Source organism: Euprymna scolopes, chromosome 33, assembly GCF_053919585.1.
Source record: "Euprymna scolopes isolate OS-2025 chromosome 33, ASM5391958v1, whole genome shotgun sequence".
Classification (NCBI taxonomy): Eukaryota; Metazoa; Mollusca; class Cephalopoda; order Sepiida; family Sepiolidae; genus Euprymna; species Euprymna scolopes.
In genome coordinates this window covers 70,022,149-70,045,993 of record NC_136514.1, presented here as the reverse complement: position 1 = coordinate 70,045,993, position 23,845 = coordinate 70,022,149, and the positions used below count along the sequence as shown (strand labels likewise).

General features: G+C 32.7%; 1 protein-coding gene across 3 annotated transcripts in view; it reads right to left on the bottom strand.

Annotated features, from left to right (window-relative positions):
• Positions 1 to 334: 334 nt before the first annotated feature.
• Positions 335 to 23,845, bottom strand: part of LOC145258286 (ran-binding protein 9-like) — a 209,088-nt gene continuing 185,577 nt past the window's right edge. For all 3 annotated transcript variants that reach the window (XM_080116296.1, XM_080116295.1, XM_080116297.1), the window contains 3 exons: positions 15,359 to 15,510; positions 1,689 to 1,800; positions 335 to 800 (listed from right to left, as the gene is read on the bottom strand). In XM_080116296.1, coding sequence (XP_079972422.1) covers positions 670 to 800; positions 1,689 to 1,800; positions 15,359 to 15,510 — 395 coding nt within the window. In that variant the 3' untranslated portion in view covers positions 335 to 669. The remainder of the gene's footprint in view (positions 801 to 1,688; positions 1,801 to 15,358; positions 15,511 to 23,845) is intronic.

Here is a 23,845-nt window from a genome sequence, read left to right as displayed (position 1 = left end):
GTTTGTCGAGCCATGTATTTATATCCAGCTAGGAAAATGCTTTCAGCAAACACTCAAGTCTGATTTGTTAGCCCTCATGTGATGACAATAAAATAATCGACCATGTGAGCAGAATTTTGTTCTCAAACATGCGGTGAGGCTGGAGTATGCACATGAATTGATGAATAGAGTTTTTAACTTACTCAAGTCATCGTCAGGGTTAGAGAGGACATCTTGCAGTTGCTATTTACTGAAAAACGTAAAATTATTAAAACCTTGAAATCGTACAGGTTTCCCACAAAACATCTTCTCCACGCTGATGATGATTTGCGCGAGTCAAAAGTGCAACATTGGATGAACTTTGGAGATTTCCTTTATTCTTTATTTCAAAAAATTAAAACAAATGTCTGATCCCTGGAAAAGCTGATAAAAAATGCAACAAGCACGAAGCATCTGTTTCTTCTCATACTTGTTGAAATACACATACACACAGAGACACACATACATGCACACATAGATACACATGCCACGTTTGATCTTCATATCCATCATTTATTTGTATCTATATAATAATTCACACACACACATCCAATATATATGTCCAGCAAAAATGTTTCCTCTCTTCAGAAAGTTTCAAAAAGAAAAAAAAGAAAAGAAATGCTGCTGAAACTGCAGCCCTAAGGACAATCATCAGTGCAAATAATCTTGCACCCCAGCAAATGCACACGAGCCAATCCCGGCCTTTGACATAAGTTTCATGCATTCTGTAGCTTGTGCAATAGCGATTTCTAATGGAGGCTGTCGGGGTAATCCATATGATTCTAAAAAAAAATAAAATAAATAAAAATAAAATAAATCAAAAACATTTTAGTTAATGAATAACCATTCAGTAGGTATTAAGGTTTTAGAATTATCACATTAAAACTTCACTGATAAAAAAAAAATTTGCTTCAAAAATAGAACGGATCAATTTTGCTGGTTTATTTTACAGATGATCAACCTTATTTTGAGTTATTCAATGAAAAAAAAAAATTGTTGCTGTAATAATTATAAAGAGCGGCTTTCTTAAGAACGTCTATGAAAAGTTGTAAAAAAGTTTTGCTTATCATGTAAAAATAATCAGACAGTGGAAATATTTCTCAACAGTCAATTACCCCAGCTGAGATCCAAGCAAAAGAAAAGCAAAAGTTACCTCACCACTTTTCTGAATCTGCTGTCACAACCCCTCCTTATTACTTGATCGTCTAAAGTGATCAAGAACAGGATGGGTAGTCCTCATCCTACTACAATTGTAGAAGGAGTCACAAACGGTATTTTGTTGCTATGGAATTTGTAAAACTTTCACATTTGGTGAAGAAGGAGGTAAGCCATCAATATTCATAATCCGATACATCTATAATGCTCAAACTATTTTGGAACAATCACCATTCAAATATTCCCAAGCACTTATTGACAGTCATTTTTTCAAGTTTATCAGCTAACATCTGGAGTCAATTGCTCAAAGGGGGTTGGCATGGCAGTTTATCTCCCATCATCCACCTTTTAAATCTTTACAAATCCCATGCATTTCAATTGGGTCATTTCCACTAAGCATTTTTTTGTTTTTGTTTTTTCTTTCTTTTTGACTTTACATATTTTTAGGCTGCAAAGATTCTGGCATGTTTTTCATACTGGAAAATAATCCTTGGAAATTTAAAAGAACCACTTACCTAAAATGGCGCTGTTTAGCGCAGCACATACTGGTTCTCTTTGTACTGGGTTCAGTTGGTAGCCGACTGGACTACTCCACGGATCAGCATAGGCTAATAAACTAAAGGCATTCTAAAAAGATAAAACAATAAGTATGGTAAATAAAATATCTAATTTGCATATCTGAATTAAACAGAGATTAAATACTCTTATTAATTTGCTGTTGAAAGTAACAGATTTAACATGACAATGTATCTGATGTCATTCAAAGCAGGATGATTTCCCCAGTGTATAAGCTAAACGTATGGTTGAATTGACTTTGCTTCAAAATCAAGCTAATCATTTTCAGATTGTTTTGTCTACTTTTCTCATTGTTTTTTTCACATTGTCTTGCTCAAATGTAACCTCCAACCTTTTTAAGGTGCATTATTTCTGAATTTGGGAATTGTCTAGTCAAACTTGAGAACCTGTATGGAATTTCCACAGAATGTAGTTGAAGGCTACTGGTCACTATTGGAAGGCTAAGGATGAAATAGTAATGTTTTTTAGTGGATGTAAAACAAGGATGTGGCTCAGTAGGGAGTTGGCCAAAACAATATAAATATAAAAACGTTAGAATAATAGTTTGAAAAACAAAATATTTTTATTTCAAATATTCTGAAATAATTTATATTTACTTATTACAAATAAATAAAATATATAAATAATATAATGTATACAAGAAATACTTAAAGCAATCTATAAATTTGATGTAACAAAATTAAAAAGTATAATTATAGCAAATATCACAAATCTGTATCACAACAACAAAAATATATATTGTCATTCCTTTCAAACTTTTTTTTTTCAAGTTATTTTGATAAATTTTTGATGTGAACAAGATTTAATCTTTTTTCTTCATAAAATTATTTCTCTTGTCTATTTAAGAGTTAGTTTATTTTCAATGAAGGATGATACTTTTATGTAAAAAAAGTTTTTTTTTGTTTTTTTTGTTTTTGTTTTTTTTTTTTTGCAAATTTGGTGTGCACAATAATGTGTATTGTGTTGACCATGCTAAAGTCAGAAAGCGGAATCCGCACAGTTTGAAAAGTGAAAATATTACTAAAAACTTAGATAAAATAATTTGAGAATTGTTAATTGTTGTGGCAGAATTAACCTATGTTACCAACTAATAGACTATTCCAATCTCAATAAATACGGGAAGACTAATCTGTAAGGTGTCAGTCAATATTCGGTAGATCAACCCGACGGTCGTTCATCTGCTACAATGATGACGAACAATCCACCTATTGTATGCTTTGCAATACATGTTACTTTATTTTGGCGTTGTTTTTCTCTGTAACCCTTTAAGAGTGGCAACGTCAGATTTTGAACTCAGAGGTAACTTAAATTTAAAATACCCCCAGCATTCAAAAGAACTTGCGACGGAAAGCTGAATTAAATGAAGCAAGTGTTCAGAAAAAACTGAGAAAAGGAGAAAGAGAGGAACTCGCGAAAACCAAATAAGTGTGTGGATATAAAAGTGACTTGCAAACTCGTGGAAAGTAAGAATATTTTGCTCAGGACCGTCATATCTTTGGCGCACAAAAGAAAAAGAAATGCAAACTATTCAGATTTTTTTTCTCGTATCATTAAATAAGTGTCAGCAAACTTTTTTTTTTTTTTTTTCTTACAAAAAATTTTTTTTTTAATAAAAAACCAAGGTAAATACAGTTTTTTACCTTTTTTGTCATTGTCAACATTTTTTCTCTTCTATGAGAAAAGACATTTGCTTTGAAAAAGTATTTAATATTTCTGTTGACATATTTTTTTCCTGTCTATGAAAAAGACATTCTTTATGGAAGAAATATTCTTTCCAAGGAATTTGAAACTGTATGTTCAATGTCCGTTTGCAAAGTTATTAAAGGAAATGACATGTTCCCTTTTTCCCCTTGGTTGTTCTAAAATACTAAAACCTGGTTAATCTGAACACTTTTGTTACATTTCTGTAAATTCAGTATTTTACCCATCGTACAAAAAATGTACCTCATTACAAAGTACATTGGAATAATTATTAAAATTGCAAATTGAACAACAACAACAACGCACAGAGGAAACCACTAAAAAGCGCATCGAAGCACAAAAACTAGGAACTCGAGACTTCTGTAAAATCTACAACAGTGTAGTAAATAATGGGCAATCAACAATTCCCCCACTAACCAACAATCACGAGGTTGTCTCCTCAGCAACCGACAAGGCTAACATGCTTGCCAGTCGGTTTGCCTCAAACTCCACACTGGACCCTTCCAACCACCCCCTACCTGACTTTCCTATGTGGACAGACGCCACACTAGACGATCTGAAAACCACCCCTGCTCAGGTGCATGCTATCATAAAAAACCTTGACACCTCAAAAGCATGTGGACCCGATCTTATCCCAGCTGTGCTATTAAAAAAGTGCTCAGCCGAAGTAGCTCCAGTTCTCTCCAAACTCTACAACAAATGTCTTAATGAAGCTTGCTTTCCGGGCTGTTGGAAAACTGCTTCTGTTGTACCAGTATTCAAGAATTCTGGCGAAAGGACAGACCCATCAAATTATCGCCCCATTAGCCTCCTCCCACTTTTTGCCAAAATATTTGAGACCATAATTAACCATGCTCTAGTCCATCATCTTACAGATGCTAAACTACTGACTGACAAACAATATGGATTTAGACGAGCCCGTTCCACAGCAGACATCCTCACTGTGATCTCTGAACGTATATACCATTCACTGGACAAAGCGGGGGAAGGCAGAGCGGTAGCTCTAGATATATCTAAGGCTTTGACAGGGTATGGCATGAGGGTCTCCTCAGTAAAATCAGATCATACGGTATCACTGGTAGAATACTTAACATAATTAAATCCTTCTTAGATAAGAGAAAAATCCAGGTAGTCCTCGACGGTCGCACATCTAAACAATATGATATAAATGCGGGAGTGCCCCAGGGTTCTATCCTTGGACCTCTATTGTTCCTGATATTCATAAATGACCTCCCCGACAACATTGCCTCTGAGATGGGTATATATGCTGATGACACTACACTCTATGGCAGACACGACAGGAAGACGAATGAACACATTTCTAAAGAAATGGCAGAAACACTAGAGGAAGACCTCCAATCTGTAGTGGAATGGGGACAAAAGTGGTTGGTCGCATTCAATGCTGCCAAGACTAAACTAGTTTCATTCAATAATTACAAGAAACCCTCTCTACCACCCATAGCAATGGCTAACGACTCTTTATCTGAGAGTCCATCTTTCAAACTCCTTGGCCTAACGTTCACAGGAAACATGAGTTGGAACAATTACATTGAAGGCATTGCCAGGGCCGCTGCAAGAAAGGTAGGCTCTCTCTACCGTGCTAGAAAACACCCGAAAGTATCCTGTACCTCTATAAGGCCACCATTTGCCCATGTATGGAGTATTGCTGCCACATCTGGGCTGGTGCATCTGCTACTAGTCTCTCGCTCCTTGACAAGGTTCAAAAGAGAGTCGCAAACCTGATAGGCCCTAAACTGGCATCTAAGCTTCAGCCTCTGTCCCATCGACGAAATGTTGCATCCCTCTGCCTTTTCTACAAGTATTTTAGTGGTGAATGCTCTGACGAACTGCAATCACTTGTGCCCCCACGACGCGAGCACCCTCGACAAACCCGACAGGCTACTAGATCCCACCCCCACACTGTAGAGGTCCCTAGATGTAAAAGATCTTTTTACTCCAATAGTTTCTTCCCCAGAACCGCAAGACTCTGGAATTCCATTCCAGGTCCCTGCTTCCCCAACAGTACTGACGTGCAGAAGTTCAAGTGTAACGTGAACCGACACCTTGCTGCCCAAATCCCTACATAGTACCCCAGTAGTTGTTGCCCCTGATAGTAGCCCCCTACACCAAAGTGGCAATTTGCCTTGTTTGGGGTGAAAATGTAATAATAAAAAAAAAAAAAAAAAACAACTCAACAATTATTTGAACATCAGAAACACTCAAACAACAAAAACAACTATTGAGGCTATAGGCTAAGCAATATGAAAATCAACAGCAAATGAAAGATCTGCTTACTGGAATCATAAAAAATAATACATCCACTGATAATACTACCACATTTTCACAAGATTCAATATGGAATGCGATTGACAATTTCTGCTGTAGACCTGAAGAAGGTAAATCATTTGAAGCTTATTTTCATCATTTTTTTAGTATCAACTGCAAACAATGGTCGGACCACAAAAAGGGTTGTTTACTATTACAGAAACTAGAGACGGCCGAGCATAACAAGTTTGTGGATTTTATTTTACCACAGAAAATGTCTGAATTAACTGTTGCCAAAGACAATAGAACTTCTTATAGATTATAAATAGCCCAAAAGTCTCTTTATTCCATAAGCGTTGGTCATGTCTGAACTTGCAGAAGAATAACGAAGATGATTTCGCAACATATGAACCCATGGTAAATAAACAATTGTGGGGAATTCAAACTTGCAGACTCTAGTGCAGACAATTTTAAATGTTTAGTATTTGTGTAAGGATTGACTTCTGGCCGAGATGTTGAAATTAGGAAGTGTGTCCTAAAATATTAGAAAAACCAAACCTAACCCTACAAAAGTTAACAGAGGGCTGCCATAAAATAGAAATTATTAAAAAATTTTAGGGAAATTGAAGCTGAAGTCACAGATATAAAAGCAGACAGATAATTTTAAAAACATGTAAAAAATAAAACGCAAATTAAGGAAAAAGGACACACATATTGACATATAGTTAACAAAGTGTAACCAATGTGGTAATTTTCATTGGGTTAAGGACTGTCCATATTTATCAAAAGAATGTTTAATATGTAAAAAAATAGAACACAAAGTACTCATTGCAGAAATAAAAATACAAAACCAGAGTGTGTCTGGCAGTGACTGAAAATAATGAAGAAGGCTTGCGAAAATATGTGACTATAAAAATTCATGATAAATATAGACGCAGTTTGATTCAGGTCAGACCTTTCGATCGTAAATTTAAATACCTGGAAGAAATTGGAAAAAAACACAATGCTGAGAACATGCAAAACAGCAAAGACTGTTAATGGCACACAAATTAATTTCGAAGGTGAATTTTTAGCGAACATCACATTGGGAAAGACAAAAAAATTAAAAGCTTATGTATTAAGGGATACCACTAACCTACTTGGATCATGCTGGGTTCATGAATTTAAATTATCGAACCAGCCAATTTATAATTTTTGCAAAACGAAAATAAAAAGTACAACAGACACCCATGATTTTTCACCAGATATGAAAACTTCAGCTATACCATAACAGGTACCAGCCGCAACTATTTTTACCAGTATTGGAACATTATTTACTGAGAGTCAACGTCACTCAAAGATATTACGTGCAGCAAAATAATAGCACTTAAACTGTTTTGCCACAATCTGGAAGAACTGCGGGCCGTTTTACATCATGTCCCTTCAAAATAAACAGTTCATCAGATTAACAACACTAGTGGAAACCCCTGGGACAATATCGTCCCTTGTTTTATGGATTATTACAAATGGGGACCTAGGCGAGGTTTATTGGCCTTTAATTACTTGTGGGTGGCGGAGTCTACGCACACAACTAATCAATTGTTTTATTAGATTCTCATGATTAATACAAAGGAAAATGGCAATAAAACATTTTCCTTGTAGGTCAAAAAAAATTTCCCCGTGAACAATGAATCCCCCACGACTAATAAACTATTCGAATCTCAAAGACCAGAAGACTAAGCCGTAAATTGTCAATCCGGTGGACCAACCTAGGTCATTCGTCCACTATGAAGAACAACTCATCTATTTTATGCTTTGCAACACATGCTGTTACTTTATTTTGGCATTCCATTTTCCTTTGTAACCCTTTAACAGGGCTATAACATTAATTCCATTGGAAAAGAGGAAGCGTCATGCGATTTGCAATATAATGTGAAGTGTAACAAACTCCTACCAAATTTAAGAAACAAATCTGAGATTTAAGATTGATATCACACAATTATATCCACCAGAACTTGATAATCGAACTAGTCCACAAACACATTTAATGTTAAAAAAAAAAATGCATTTACAAGTTTTTTTTCCACACTGAAATACTTACTCAGAAAAATTATAATTTATACAAAAAGAAAAAAAAACAAAAAAACTTGCACTTACATTTTCGCATCTCTTTTGAAAGGGATAATGAGATTTGGCTTAATATTTAAGACTGGTTGGATCTTATAATTATTTCATTATGATTAACTAGCCTGGATGCCTGGCATTGCCCAGGTATTTGTAGATGTGTACTGAGCAAAAACGAAAGTGGTAGTAGGCAGGCAGGCTCGAACCCATGACGCGAAGTGAAAAAAAAAAAAAACTGACATCTTACCACTACTCCATGACGCAACCAGAAGTGTAAAGCATTCAAATTTAACGTAGTTAATCAAAAACAAAAACTGGCATTGCTTTTAAACCTATCACGAAAGCAAATTAGATACAAGGTCATTTTTAATGTGGGGGAAAACAAAAAAGGAGACTCTCTGGCAGTATTCAAATAAATAGTAATTGTCTCAGTATGAAGGGTTTCCACTACATTGACCAAGGTTTGGTTTTACGGCATATCAACCTTTTGTGTTCTAGGGGGTTATATAATGCCGAGTTTCATTTTTTTTGTATGGATTAGATGTTTTAATTTATTCAGTAAGTCAAGCCAGCCTTTTTTGCGTCATTAGATGATGTGCTTCTTTTTTTTTTTCTTTTCGGGTGTGTAGTAAAGTTAGATTGAATTAAAGTTATATTCTTTTATATAGATTTACTTTTTTCAGAAATGTTATTTTGTTGGAATTTTTTTTTTTTTTTTTAAATAGTTCTTTCATAGTGTTGAAATTGTAATAATTTTTCCAGATATGCGCGAGATCATCACAATCCAAAAGAAAGTGTTTTAGCATAAAAGGTTCTTGGCATGCAAAATATTTTGGAGGGTCTTCTTTTTTTATCAGGAAGGAGTGGGTTATGTGTGTGTGTCCTATGCGAATATGGGACAAAATCACTTCCTCTCTACGCGATCTTCTGGCATCTGGTAATCGTTCTTCTATTGTGGGTTTGATCTTGAAAAGTTTATTATTTGGACAGTTATTCCATCTTTCTTGCCATTTCTTCATAATGAGATTATTTATTTGTTGTTTGTAGTCAGAATGTGGAATTTTTATATTGCTTTTAAGGAGTTTTAAAGCATTTTTGGCAGCTATGTCGGTTTTTTCATTGCCCTGAATTCCAAAATGACTGGGGATCCAGCAGAATTTAATACTTTTGTTTTGTGAAAGAGGGTGTATTTTTTGTAATAGTTTGATGAGCAGCGAGTCATTTAAATTTTTATTATTTAAGGATTCAAGTACTGATAGGGAGTCTGAAAAAATTATAAATTTGTTGTGGGCGAGGTCAGTAATGAGGTCTAGTGCCATAGGCTGTGGCTTCGGCACTAAAAATTGAGGCATGGTATGGTAGTCGCTTCTATAAGGTAATGTTAGTGGATACGACTCCACATCCAGTTCTGTTGCTGTCTTTGGAGCCATCTATGTAGATGTACTAAGGGTTTGGGTATTTTTCCTGAATGATAAGGAGTTTTTCTTGATAGGTTAGTGGATGGGTTTGATTTTTTGGGAGGTTATTTAATTCAAAGATAATTTCAAGTTGTTTTAGTAGCCAGGGTGGAAGGCTTAGTTGGTTGACATTATGGATATTGGTGATTGTGATACCTGCATCTTCTACTAGTGGTTTTGTATGGAGAACAAAAGGTTTTATAGCTTTTACTTTTTGGTCATATAGATTTTAGTAATTTGGATTGAAGGTACAGTTACGGCTGGATTTGTTGGTTGTGATTTTTTCCTATCATAGAACGAGTAATCTAGTGAGTTTGCAACGCAGTCGTAAGCAGGATTGTCTGGGCAAGAGAGAATTTTGGTCAAGTATTGCAAGGCTAGTTTATCGCGTCAAATTGATAATGGGGATTCATTGGCTTCTGCATAGAGACTATTGATGAGGGAAGTTCGGAAGGCTCCCAGTGCAAGCCTGAGGCCCTGATGTTGAATGGTGTCCAATATCTTTATGTAAGAGTTTCTGGTGGCACCATAAATGAAGCTGCCATTATCTAGTTTTGATCGCACTAGTGATCTATATAACTTTATTAGGGTTTGTCTGTCCGCTCCCCAATTTGTGTGGGCAATGACCCGCATTAGCTGGAGAGTTTTATTGCATTTATTTTTAAGGTGTTTTATGTGAGGGATGAATTTAAGTTTTTTGTCTAGTATAAACCCTAAGAATTTATGTTCATTTACAACAGGAATAAGAGTATCATCTAATTTTAAAAGAGGATCTGGGTACAGTTTTCTTAGTTGACAAAAGTGTATACATTTTGTTTTGTTAATAGAAAATTTGAAGCCATTCTTAGTTGTCCATTTTTTTTATTTTGTCAATCCATTGTTCAAGTTGACGCTCAATTAGATGGATATGTCCCGAGCTGTATGCAATTAAAAAAAAAAAAAAAAAAAAAAAAATCAACATATAGAGAACAATCCACGCCTTGGTTTGTGCATCCAACAACATTATGGTTAACATAGTGGCCTGGCTGAGGAGGCACGCCATTGTGGTCATCATCATATGGTGATAACACGGTTGGTATGGAAAGACATAGAAAAAGGTGGGGTAAAACTAAGACACGGAAAATACGAGCACCTGAGTGAAGAGGGGATGCCAATGATAGCACCATGTCTAGATCAAGACAGAGTAAAAGAGCTGTAGTCTCCGATAGAGGAGATCGAGGTCCAGGTGGGAACGCCACCTGCAAAAGAGATATCCAAGATGGTAGCCAAAACATTGGCACCTGCTGTTAGAGTTGGACATTGTCAGGAAATGAAAAAAAGAAAAAGGGACATAACAAAGACGAGGAGAATGGCGCGTAAATGTAAGTGGGAGAGACCTCATTTTCGTAATGAACTGAAAGACATTTTTATTGCATGCTTAGTCCCTAATCGAATTGTCATTTCTCCCGTTACCTGATCTAAAATACACATACATGCACATACACAAAGGGGAGGGTCCGGAAAAAAAAAAAAAAAAAAAGAAAAAAAAAAGAGAACAATTGTTGATTTTTGGTTGACATCTATGTGAAGACTCTTGAACTTTTGAGTGAACAATTATCCTTTTTTTTTTGATTTTTTTAAAATTCTCATTCGATTCTTTTTTTTTTTTTTTTTTTTTTTTTTTTTTTTTTGAGTATGGCTGGCAGGTTGTGATTTTTAGTTGTTTTATTATTATTTTTTTTCTCTCTCTCTATCGCCCTCCTTCTCACACGAGAGACAATTGATCTGAGAACTTGAATATTTCCTGTTATGGACTGTCCGAGCAAGGGGTTGGGGTTCGGGTGTCATTTACAAAGTAAAAGACAAAACAGGTAGAGGGCGAGATGTAACCCGATGGGGACCGAGCGATGCTGAGAGACCTTGCTAGTTGATTAAGGAACAGCTTGTTGCCTGGGTGGTCTCATTGACACGAATTCAGAGTAATTCGCACGGCTGAATTCTAATGATGATGATTTGATGTTGTTTTAAACAGAATATGTCTGTTTCTTGGTGGATAATCAAAATGATCTCCCCTCCCCGAGAATACCACAGCGCATGTCAATGCCAGAATAAGTTATAAAAATAATTCTGAAAATTAACAGACGGACTGTGTTGATAGATCGCCGATAGAGATGTCGTCCAGTGATGCAGGGAGAGACCACCCTAAGACCTACCCGCGTGGTGGGTCCATTGAGGCTAATTAGGCATGACATTTCGTATCCCTGGCATGAGAACGTTTATTTCCTCGCAGATGGGACGGAGGAGGTGGAGGAGAGAAGATGAGAAAGGAAAATTTTTTCTTTCCTTTTCTTCTGCTTAAATAAATGTAAGGGTCGCTTTTATTATTTTATTTTCTTTCTCTTTGGCAACCAAGCAAGACCTTACTGCCCCCGCCCTTCGAACAAAGGTGCGGCTGCTGATTGGTTGACCGCCACCTGTGGACATGCTTGGAGAGGTATGGGGGGGTACAGCTAGCGATATTGATAAAACGAGGTGAGGAAAGGGAGAGAGAGAGATTCTTCTTTTTGCGACACGTTCCAATACGCGCGTCTCTGTCAGCTGATCCTTCCCCGTAGACTGGCGGTAGAAAAAGAACGAAGTGCTTGGAAAAGGAAAGAAAACTGCCAGCCCTCTAAGTTGCATGACTAGGCCAGTGTGTAACTATTATTTGTAAAACTGAAGACAATAATCAATTCTATGTTAAGAAAAACCAATTAAGCTTTGACTTTCTTTTCTTTAATTGGAAACGCCGTTGTGAATCCAATATATTTCTCCGATAGCCCAGGTGACGTTTGGAAGCTGATTTGAAAGTGGAACCGGAGAACGACCGACGGCGATGGAGACGAATTTGACCACTAGACGAAAACACAGGTGACGCCACAGGTATCGGTTACAGCTGCATCTCAACCCGCAAGCCTATGCACCTGAGCTGCCCTGTAGGGGTAACATATAAACTAGGACATCTGGTTTTGTTGATGTGAAAACTTTTCATTGCAACACAGACTGGATTGACATCAGTACTAACTTGCAACATTCAAATCAGTTTCATACAAATCACATAAAATAGGAGTGGAAACCTCAGAGTTCTGTGAAATTTTAACAATTACACATCAATAAACTTTAGCTTATTTTAAAGGGTTTAGAAGGTGTAATATGGGCACAACCTCTTATCTGAAAATTTAAATATACGAGATTTGCGTTAAATTAAATCTATAGTTATATTAGACAGGAATTAAACAAGATTTCCTGAATTTCAAATTCTTTATAAGTTTAAGTCTTAAATCTAAGACATTTTCTAGAGTCAAAATCATGTAATCGATTTTGATAACGATTAGAATAAGTATTCTAGGCATAAGGTTTAATATCATATCTTGATTTTAATTCTCGTAAGGGAAAATTAATTTTACCCGTCCTGGGAGGAGTATTTTTTTTAGTTATTTAATAAGTTTTCATAATTTCTTTCAATCGTCAAAAGTATATCTATTTAGTTTGATTGAGATAACATTGTTGCATTAAAATAGAATTATTTTGCTTCCTTACAGTAATAGATTGTAGTCTATCGTCTTTTACTAGCTTTAGTAAGTGTGGTGTTTATTCAATGAGACACATTGTTAAATAAATTAAGATTATGCAACTTGATTGTTGAAAATTCAATTCTATCGCGTGTGAATTCACATTCAAATGTATACGGACCTGTTGAATAAAAATGCAAAAGATGATCAGGTTTACCATTAAGATGCAGTGAAGTGTTAAGTTTTTTAAAAATTTGTTATTGTTTAAAATGGATATATATATATATATATATATATATATATATATATATATATAGCAGGATGCTCTGCATTGCCTGGTTGTAAAATATGCTTAAATATGATATTTTGATTAATGCAGATTTCGTATTTATTATATTGGACTCAATATATAGTAATGACTTAAAAAAGTTAAGACATGTGCGCCACCACCAAGAATCAAAACTAAAACATTTAGCTTAGGATTTACTTTTTCCTTTGACGTTTATGCCTGACCTATGAAGACAGGTTTGCTGCACGGCTAAAAATCAAAACATGAACTAATAGCTATTACGTTACGCATGCATATTCATAATGCTGCCATTCAACCTTCACCTGGCAAATTCCATTTTTTAATTTTTACACTTTTGCACCCATTTTCCCCAGCTAAAACACAAATATAAAGTTTTGCATGGATTTGAATACCCTGTATATGAAGTCTCATGTTTGTAGAACAAAAACAGACAGGAGTTTGGTAGGCAAAATTTTTTAAACAAATATAAATATATATACACACACACACACACAAATATATATACACGTCTATGTTTACTATAACCTTTTTACACAAATATTATGCAAGTATAAATCATGTAGAATATCTGCATGAATATAATTATGCATAATCTATACTCCTATAAATTCGTTTTTCTTTTGTGTGTATTGATATTCATATTAAAAACCCTCTTTTTTATTTATTTAAAAAGAAAATACAATTTTCTTATATATGGATCGTAGAATTGCATTCATTAGCAAAAGATCTAGCTAATTTGCATATTCTTTTAAACATTCATTTTAATTAATTCCCTATTAGTTGCTTCGGTTTTCTAATGGGATAATCATCTTTAGTTAACTATTACGTGTAATTATATTCATGCAGATATTCTACATGATTTATACTTGCACAATATTTGCGTAAAAAGTTTATAGTAAACACAAAATTGTTTCCATATATATCTTTATATATATATTTTTTTTTTTTTTTTGTTTAACAAATTTTGTCTACCAAACTCCTCCTAAAGTTTTTGGTCTACAGACATGAAACTTCATATATAAGGTATTTGAATCCATGCAAAACTTTATATTTGTGTTTTAGCCTAGAAAAATCGGTGCAAGTGTGAAAATTTAAAAAAATGAAATTTGCCAGGTGAAGGTCAAACGCCGGCATTACGAATGCATAATGTTGTCACTATTGGTTCATGTTTTAATTTTTAGCCTTGCAGTAAACATGTTTTCATAGCATGGTCATTGACGGCAGAGGCAAAATAAATTGTGAGCTGAACGTTTTGGTTTCGATTCTTGGTGGTGGTGCACAAGTCTTTTTTTGTTTTTACATTATTACTATATATTGCATCCAATCTATCTACCTATCTATCTATATATCTATAAAAGTGAAAATGTCTGTTTTTTCTCTATGGTAGTTAAGGAAGACTATACAGAAAGACATTACTTTACATATTCACACTTTTTTATGTATACATAAGCACATAATTTTATGAACAGTACATAGGGTTGAGCAAAGCCGGGCGGAACTGCTAGTAGTTAACTAAAGATGATCATCACATAAGAAAACCGAAAAAACTAATAGGGAATCAATTGAAATGAATGTTTAAAAGAATTTACAAATTAGCTAGATCTTTTGCAGATAAATGCAATTCCACAATCCATATATTAACAAAGTTTTATTTTACTTTTAAATAAATAGAAAAAAGGGTTTTAATATGAATATCAATACACAAAAAAAACTCAAATTTATAGGAGTAAGGATATATATCTAATATAGAAAAGGCTATATGTTTGTCTGTTTGTGTCTTCATATTTTCAAACTGTATCTTCTCTGAAACTAAGTCGCAGAGCAGCATTAGGGGCTTCAAATGATTGGATTTTTTACAGACCGTTCTTTTATGGATCTTTAGGTTAAAATAGGTATAAGAGGTCAAAAATCGGACAAAATTGAAAAAATTGTTATACATGTTGTACAGCCATGTTAGTTCATTTTTAATTTTTAATCAGTTCATATGCAGGTCACGTTGGTGCATTTTTTCTTTCTTTTGCTTAGATAAATGCTTTGAATACTACAGTTTTGGTTTTGATTCTTGCTGATGGCCCCCAAATACTTTTTTTTTTTTTTTTTACTTGAAATCATGACTAATAATATATACAAAATCTGGACAAATTAAAATATCATATTTTACGCCTAAGCAAAGCCAGGCATCCCCCCCTCCTCCTCCCCCCCCCCCGCTAGTATATGAGAGAGAGAGAGAATATATGCATTACCAGTAATGCTCTTTTGTTTGTCTCATTTTTGCCATATTGCCTCCGTAATTGTTGACTCATTCCCTGAAGTTCTCTGCCAAACTGCAACATTTTTTCAATGGCTGCTTGGTTTCCACCACACAATTGTCGTTTCTGAGAAGGAGAATCCACCTCTAAAAACAAAAATATATATAAATAAATGACAATAAAATATAATATATATATAATTAATAAAATAAAGTCAAATTTTGCCGTCTCTGAAAAGACAGAGGAAAAACACTGGAGTCAATGGCCATGTTACCTGTTAATGCCTAATGCATGCTTTGCGGTTATTAACATTGGATTTGATTCAATATACTACATTCCTACTATAATTCTGAAGAGAACCACTTTCCCCAAACAAGTAATATTTACAGGTAATAGCAAAATATTTTCTCCCTCATTGCTATGTCCTCCTACTACCTCAGTTTACACTGTTAACAAATATTTCATCGGGTTCAGTTAATACACCATCCATGATTATTTCATTTTATTAACAGTCATCTAATACTCATTTAATTTGTAAATAATGGATGCTGCCTGTCATTTCAGTTTTACAGCTTCAAGCACTTTGATTGGCTGCTTAGATTTGTTTCAGAATTTAATAGATTGTATTTTCAAACACTTTCAGAATGATGGAGTTAAATTTCAATATGGCTTCCCTGCTTACTCACTTCAATAAAAAGCCTCCACTTACCACACAGCATTACAACAAACTTCCAAACTGCTTAGCACAAACACACGCCATTTTATTAGTTTACAACTGGTAGCTATTACTCAGACAACTTTTTTCCAGGGAATTTATAAAGCATAAACAGCTGCGGTAAGAGTAAATAGACACAGATGGAACTTGATTTTAATTTGATTTACTATTCAAAATTTCTTTTAAGATTTTAATCTTTACACACACAAAAACATTATTTAAAAGCAACTGTGTTGTGTGTGTATGTGTGTGTGTGTGTGTTGAATTTGTTCTTGATGGAAATGGCTGGGTTGATTTTTTTTTTTTAAATTTCACATGAAGGTACTTGGAGCCTTCTTACACAGGTTTTGTATCAGAGTGCATTTGATAAGCATCGAAAATCGATAATCATAAACATCCAATTAAAAAAGGAAGTCTGATTTTGACCAAATTAACACTTTTTTTATACAACCTAACATCAGAAGTGCATTTGAGAAGTTTTATCACTGCACAAGCAGAAAGGTCCAGCATATAAAATCAACTGTAGACACTTTATAAGACAGGTGCATGTTCAAAATGAATGTTTCTTTTTAGAGAACAACTGAATCATGATACTTCACTTTGTACGTATAACTTTTACTCAAGTGATTATGTAAAATTTCATAAACAATTGGTTGTTTGAAGGACCTGTTCAAAATGAATGTGTTTACAGCATAATTGAACCATGATACTTGACTTTTACATTTTAAAAGGTAAAGTGAAGCCATATTTAATTTTATAAAATCAAGAACAGATTCTCTACAGGGCAATGTAGACTACAATGTATTGTGGACTAAATCACTGTGAAGTCCCTAATTAAAGCTGGCAATCAATCTATTTGATAAAGAAAAAAAATAAAGAAAAATATTGGTGATTTCATTGATTTTAATGACAATGAAAGTATGGGAAGGTGGTACATTTGTTGATCTACATTCAATCCTGGATAACATGTCTCCCTGCTAGTGTGTGTGTGTGTATATATATATATATATATATATTAGTGATGAGATGATTCACAAAATTTTTCCAATTCTGATACAATTACCAATTCCATTCTAAATTTCCAATTCGATTTCTGATCTCAATTCTTTTAAAATTTATAAATATTTAATTAAAAGATGTTTTGTTTTGATTTTGATTTTTTTGCAAATTTTCAAATTATTACAAAACCCCGGGTAATTTTTGCATATATTTTTTCTCGAATGTTTTCCTTGTAATTGATTGACAATTGTAAAACGACAAAAGATTAATTCTGATTTTAAAACAAAACCAGATTAGTGCACATGTTACTTGAAAGTTTTCATAAACAGTTGAAAATAGTCGATGATTGGTAGGTAAAATGAGAAAACGATGTAAGAACAAAATATTTAACAAGACCTCCTCTCATTGTTATGAACGATTTTCTAAATAATGTTACTATTTGGGAAACCATTTTTAACATGGGGAGGGTGTGGGCTTTGTTAACTATTCTGTGCATACTTTCTATGAATGAAAAAGTTTTATTTTAATTATAAAAATTTGGTGAGTTATTAAATTGCTTTGCTTTGCTGTAAAAAAAAAAAAAAAAAAAAAAGCGATAAAAATAATGACAAATTTGTAGATTAACACTCAACTAAATTCCCATTCCAAAATGAAATATTACTTTTATAGGTGATTATGGGTGAAAATCTTAAAAAACTTGAAAGAAAATCAATCATTTTAGTGCTTAGAGTGGAAGATAAGTTTTGAATATAAATTTAATGTAAAATAATCTGTAATTCTTTTTTGAGATGCCAGCATGCCATATTTCAATTCACTATTTTGGTTCGCACAAAGAGTATGCCAAAAAGTGTGTCAGTGTGCCAAAGTTCATTCTGTTATAAAAACAAATTACTTTTTTGTACAATTTTATCTAGCAAATAAACATAAAATTACATATGAAAAACCATGTTTATTATTTTTTCAATCCAACAACAGAGCTGAAGTCGATGTTTTGCTTCTAAAACAAAACTAACTTTTTTGATAAATCTCTGTATAGTGTAAAAATGAATAAAGTTTATTTTTACAAGAATCTTCATGCATTCTAGCCAATAAACATAAAATTACGTATGAAAAAATCATGTTTATTATTAAAAAAAAAAAAAAAAAAATCAAACTTATATTTTAATATACCTAAAAAAGAAAACATGATTCTCTATTTTTAGGTGATTACATATAAACAGTTTGACAAATTTAGTGGTAAAAATAAGATAAAACACCAAATAAGTTTCATATATAAATTTAACACAAAATGATCACACCTTTATTGACCAGACAATGTTTTAAGGACATGTAATCAACTTTATTTGTTTTATATCTTGGAGATGTTAATGTGCCAAATCAAACTTTAGTATAAAATATGTCGTTAAAAGTTATAAAAGCTACGTTCCTTTCCTACTACTAACCCTAAGTTTGGATGGTAATATGAAAAATAAAGCAATTACATGTGATTTTATGGTTTTACTGATTGGACTTAGAATTAGTAGTAAAAATTACTTAACTGCTTAAAAAGTTAGAATGTATCAGAAATGGGATCTTTTTACATTATATTTATATGCACAACTGAATCCCCATTCTAAATTCTAAAATAACGTTTTAGTGTGTTCACGCATAATCGCCTAAAAGAAAGAACCTCAAATGTTTGGGGTATTTTAAATGTAAATAAAAGACTTTTCTTTTAATTAACAAACTTTTAAATATTTGCTCCTTATATCCAAGGTTTTGATAAACTTGTGAGATTTTCATCTATATTTTTCAATTGTGCCAAAACCAAACAAAATATAAGGAAGCATGAAATATTTCAGAGAATATGGTGATCAGACAACACCAGGGTCAAAACAAGTAAAGAAATGTCTAAGCATTTTAAATCTTGATATTAAAGTGTGAAGTCTAGGCACCATATGGCCTTTTATCAAATAGGTGTGAAAAGCTTTTCTAAAATATTTACTTTACTTACCATAAAAATTTCTAAAAGCAAATTAAATTAGGCTTGGAGAGTCAATGCTGCATCTAGAAATGGGATGATTTTATTTGAGGTTTTCTTTGTCAAATATGCTTGAAATAACAATTGCCACAGTTGTGAATGATTTCCAACCATTACATTTTGCAGTCCTCCTGCTTTTCAACTTGACACATTTTGACTCATTTCTTTTCAATTCTTTCACAATTTGTCCAATTTTTGTTTGGTGTTTAATTTTATTTTTACCACTAAATTTTTAAAGCTGTTTACATGTAATCGCCTAAAAATGGAGAATCGTGTCTTTCTTTTTTTAGGTGTATTAGAATATAAATTGGATTTTTAAAAATAATAACCGTGATTTTTCATGCATAATGTCATGTTTATTAGCTAGAGGAATGTATAAAGATTCTTGTAAAAATAAATTTTATTCACTTTTATTCATTAGAAAAAATATTTTCCTGGTATGCCACACAGAGGTTTGTCAAAAAAAGTTAATTTTGTTTAGAAGCAAAACATCAACTTCAGCTCCATTGTTGGATTTAAAAAAATAATAAACATGGTTTTTCATATGTACTTTTGTTTATTCGATAGATAAACATGTAAAAAAAAAAAATTTTATCTGTAGAAATTTGTTTTTATGACAAAATGGACTTTGGTGCACTGGCGTCATTTTTGTGTGAACGAAAATGGCCAATTAGAAAAAAAAATTACCTGACGATTGGTATGCAAAATAAGAAAAACCGTATAGAGAGACAATAGTTAAACCTGTCCCATGTCAAGAATGAGTTTCTATATTATAACATACTATTTAGAAAAGCATTCTTAACATTAGGAGGGATTTCTGTTAACTATTCTGTATCTTCTCTCTTTGAAAAGTTCATATTTTTTTTCTCACAATTCTATACATTTGGTCGATTATTAGATAAGATTTGTGTTACTGTAAAAGAAAAACAAATTACAGATACTACTGCCACTACTACTAATAATAATTATAGCAATAAATATGTTAATCCATTTAGCGAAATCATTTCACCAAAATGGAACTCTACATTTTTAAATGATTACATGGTGAAAAGAAACAAAAAAACAATTATTTTAAAATTTCACATAATAAAATTAACATAAAATGATACTCATTTATGGCTCATTTTTGCTTAATCGCTCAAAAATTGAAAATTAAACAAAATACTCATACAGCATAACATTTTCAATCAATTGTTAACATTTATGTGTTTCTACCAACATTTGTGTAATTTTCAATTTTGAGCGGGTATCAATGATCCTTCTGCTGGGGTTATTGGACAGCCATTTTTTAAATTCTAACTCAAAGAGAAGACACTAAGTTTGTTTCGAACCAAAAACACATTTTAAAAAAAGTTTAAACACCAATTTATTCAGGTACGTAGAAGAGTCTTGCCTTTGGTAACATTTATTTGTTGCATATTTGTTTATTATTTCTTTTCTCTTTCTGTCAATTACAGTAATAAATGTCCCAATCCCATTCTTCATTTAAGGATACGTGTATGAGTTTAATGTACACATTTCATTTTTAATTAAAAAAAAAAAAAAAAATCTTCAGAATGTTTTCTCTTTATGTAGCTTATTATTTTGATAAACACAAAGATTTTCATCTATATTTTTCACAAGAGAAGTGCCATAAAACTTTAATTATTTTAGAAGTCAGATGATAGACACCACCAGTGTACAGCTGGTGCCAACGAAATTTAAAAACCTTATCCAGAGCATTTAAATAATCAAGTGAACACCCTTGGACTGGGGCATATAGACATTTAGCGAATAGATGCAAAAAGTTACAAAGGGAATAGACAAGTTATCTCTCAATAAATCACCAATAAATAAAATAAATTAAACTTTGTGAATCAATGTTAAATCTGTAAATGAGATTTATAACCCATTCTATGGCCCTTCTCAGTCTTATGTTGTAAATGAACAACTTCTAATAAAAAACAGGTTGTGCTGGTTTCATTTTTTATTGTAAAAAAAAAAAAAAATATTAAAACATTAAAAGAATCAGTTTGGAATCGGAAATAAGGCTATAAGTTTTCCGATTCAGATTCCGATAACCCCCAAAATTCCGATTAATCATCTTAACATTAATATACATATATATACTAGCAGGGAGACCCGACATTTCACTGTATTGAATGATCAACAAATGTTTCATACTCCCATATTTTTATTGTTATCGAAATCAATGAAACCATCCATTTTTCAATCAAATTGATTGTCTGCTCTAGTTTGGTGACCCATTGCACGAGAAGGAAACTTCACATGCCTCCCCGCAGTGAATTAGTCCACAATACATTGTAGTCTATATTGCACTGTAGAGAACTCAGTTGATTTTATAAAATTAGTTTTATATATAATAGCTCCAATTAAGTCACCTACCATGCTTCAATTGTGCTCTAAACAGAAACATTCATTTCAAACGCACCCCTGTCTTATCAAAGAACCTACTGTTGATTTTATATGGCAAGTCCTTCTCAAATGCACTTGTGATGTTAGGCTGTATAAGAATGTTAACTCAAAATCGAAATGTTCCTTTCTTAATCAGATTTTTATTTTGATATTATTGGAGCCAAAAAATAGGCCTAGCCATTTTGGAGTCTCACAAAGTAATTCCATGTCCTCGATATTTTTTGTTGTTCACATGTGCACATGATAAAAACTAAGAAAAAATCCTGAAAATATGAGCATGTAACTAAGCGGTTGATGATTTGCAGCATTTTCTGTTTTCCATACATCATCCAAGATGTCACCTGGCAATATTTTAATGAGTATATTTTCACTTTTAAACATGTGATCCTAAAAATTCACATGGTTAAATTTTTTTGACCAGTGGAATTCAAAACTGGCATCAGATTTGCTTAGAAATGAAGCCTTCTACGAGATTCTATCAGATTTTGACATTTTTCATATGGGGGAACAAAATTATGTATTATATTCCCCCCCCCAAACATCCATGTAGACCCTCTGAAGTATGTCTGAACCAAAAAAGTTATTTTGTTCATTCACAGTGATTATTTAAAAAAGGTAAAACAGTTTCAGTGATCAGATATTTACAATAAAAGTGGACTTTACAAAACAAAACAAAAAACATATATGACAACATTATGCGGACAAGTTATTCTCATCAATATAAACGTTTTTATCATCGATTGTAAAATGTCCATATCCAATGGTGCTTTGATTCAATGTAATCTGAATTATGTAGACTTACAACTACATTCCAATAAATATGCTAATTTCAGCTTTTAAACCACAATAGCTGCTTCAATCTTGATCATATTTCTTTTAATAGGTTATATGACAAAGTTTTTTTGCCTTTTATTCCTACATTAGGTTATGGCTAATTTTTTCAGTAAAATATGTCCCATAACAACAGAGTTGAATTAGTGCATAATAGACTTCATCTTTACATGTAAATGTTTACACAATTAGCAATAAAACAGCATATACTTTATTATATATAATTTTTTTTTACACTTCAGTGTTTTCAATGGAAAACACTAAAATAATTTTGAATGAAAACCACTAATAAAAAAATACAAGTGTTAATGCAATTTATTCCACTAGTAGTTCAGTCTGGCTTACTCGGGCTCTATGTACTGTTCATAACTTTATGTGCATACATATATGTTTGATTCATGCCCAGGTAACCTACGTCTAAAATTTCAAAATTGAGGGAGAAGTTTGGTAGAGTCTGCAAAGGTCAACTCTTTCACCTTTGACTTCTTCGCAGCCAAATTTTTCACCCAAAAATTGATTAAAATGCTTACCGCATGTCTGAATACTCTTTATGTAAAATTTCAAATGTTTAGACCTAAAATTGGCTGAATAGTTTGCTAGAGACGGCAAAGGTAAAATCTTTTGAACTTTGATCCGTTGGCAGACAAATTTTCAGCCAAAAACGGATTAAAAAGCTTGCCTTATATCTGAATAACACTTTATGTAAAATTTACAATGTTTACACCAAAAATTGGCCGAGTAATTTTGCAGAAACTGCAGAGGTCAATTTTTTTTTTAACTTTGACCCCAATTTTGACCCTTTTAACATTTATTATTTTTGGCTCAAATGAAATTAAAAAGTTTGATCCATGTCCAAAAATTTCAAGTATTTAAACCCAAACTTGGCGGAAGTATTTTTCAAAGGTCAAATCATTGACAACCAAATTTTTTTTTCAAAGGTCAAATCTCTTGACAACCAAATTTCTGGCTGGAAACCAATTAAAAAGATTTTCTCAAATCTCAATACCCCTTACATCAAATCTCGAATCTGTCGACTGAAAATTGATAATAGTTTGGTAAGGAATGTACACAGACACATGCACACACGCAGATAGACAATTTCACTTTTATAGATATATAGATTAGACAGCACTTTCATAAAATCTATCCCATTAGAAATATATAGTTTCTGCTCTAATGGCTCAATCAGGATGGATGAAATTTTCATGGCTGGATAAACTATTTTTTAAACTAAATTTTTCATTGTTTGTACTATTTGATAAAATGATTGTTTTTTAATTAATGATTATTAATTAATCTGAAGATATGGTTTTCAAATTCCTAAATTTCTGGATGATTTAACATGGAATTTATTTATTATATATATATATAAGTATATATGTATATATATATATATATGGGCAAATATGTTTATTCAATTACATCTAACCTTTTATACTAGTTTTTTAATTTATTTATTTAAGTACGCTGAAATGCACAATTCTTGACAGTACCGTCTCAT